Genomic DNA, 1290 nt, shown 5'->3' on the forward strand with positions numbered 1-1290 from the left:
CGTAGTATGCATTCAGTAAATGTTAGCTATTATTAATATCATGTTAAATCAGTTTTGTTTTCTTTTGGTTCAAAACATATTAAAGGCTCCACATCAAAGACATCTAGTTTGCTGTTAATTCCTATTCTTACGTGTATTTAGTATACTCTGATTTATGCATATATGTATATTATTTATATTTTACACACATACAAACTGCACAACATATATGTGTACATGTGTGTATGCATATAACACATGCATGTACAACAAAGAAGTATAAAAAACAAAAACATATTTGAGGCAAAATACATAATGCAGTAAAAAAAATTACAGTAAACTGAAAAAACTTATCCTATATCCAGTTATTATATCCAGTTATTCATGATGATAAAAGAATACATTTATCCTTCGGAAAGATTTCCACTTTTAAGTAGTTGATAGTTGGAGCTTGGGTTGTTTGCTTTGCTGTTTCCGTTGGCTTAGTATTTCCTTCAGCATGTATTCTTTATAATACATCTATGAAATAATCCTGGAAGAAGTACAAGCTTCCTTAACACCTGATGTAGTATCAGTTTATGTATTTCGGAGGTTTCTTGCTTTTTGGTCCATAGTTTTGTAATGTCAGTTTTATGAGGTAGTCAATCAACAATTTGCCAGAAAATAAAAGTCAAAGGCTTATTTTCTTAAGCATAAGTCATCTTCCCAAGATAGTTAGCAGGCACGTATCCTTTCTGCCCTTGAGCTTCAGCTAACCACCACTCTTTATTGCCACTTAGGTCACAAAATCTAAGTATATGGACTCTTTGGTACTCCTGAAGGCTGAGTTCATGGTCACTCCGTGCTTGAAAAGCATGAACTGCATAGAAAATCTAGACAAAGAAGCAAATGACATTATTGGAACCAGAACTAAAACTTAGAAAAACATAGTAAAAGTTTCCAAGCTTTTAGAAGCAATGCTAAAGCTTTCTTATTTTTTAGAAATTATATTGCCCAACTCCTGTTAGATTTATTTTGCTAAAATATGATCAAGATAAGAATGGAGTGCAATAGTTATTCTTTTGGCAGGAGTATAAAGTGTCCATGCTTGAGGGCAATTGGCATTTTTTATTAATATATTTCTTAACATTAGTTTTAAGAAATTGAATTGTTGGATTAATAATAGTTCTAAGAATCTCTTCTGCAGAAATATAAACATTGGCAGAGATTTTTGCACAGCAATATTATTGCAATACCCATAAGTAAGATAAAAAAAAATGGGAGGGGAGTAGGAATAACCCTAAAGTTTTAGCAAGAGAACAGTTAAATTCT

At 31.6% G+C, this 1290-nt stretch overlaps 1 protein-coding gene across 1 annotated transcript in view; it reads right to left on the reverse strand.

Annotated features, from left to right (window-relative positions):
- Positions 1 to 390: 390 nt before the first annotated feature.
- Positions 391 to 1290, reverse strand: part of ARHGEF38 (Rho guanine nucleotide exchange factor (GEF) 38) — a gene marked incomplete at its 5' end in the record, with an annotated part of 76931 nt that continues 76031 nt past the window's right edge. Inside the window, one exon of the mRNA XM_008583899.1 lies at positions 391 to 851. Within this exon, the coding sequence (XP_008582121.1) occupies positions 666 to 851 (186 nt within the window). The remainder of the gene's footprint in view (positions 852 to 1290) is intronic.

The sequence above is a fragment of the Galeopterus variegatus genome, unplaced genomic scaffold (assembly GCF_000696425.1).
Source record: "Galeopterus variegatus unplaced genomic scaffold, G_variegatus-3.0.2 Scaffold3074, whole genome shotgun sequence".
Lineage (NCBI taxonomy): Eukaryota > Metazoa > Chordata > Mammalia > Dermoptera > Cynocephalidae > Galeopterus > Galeopterus variegatus.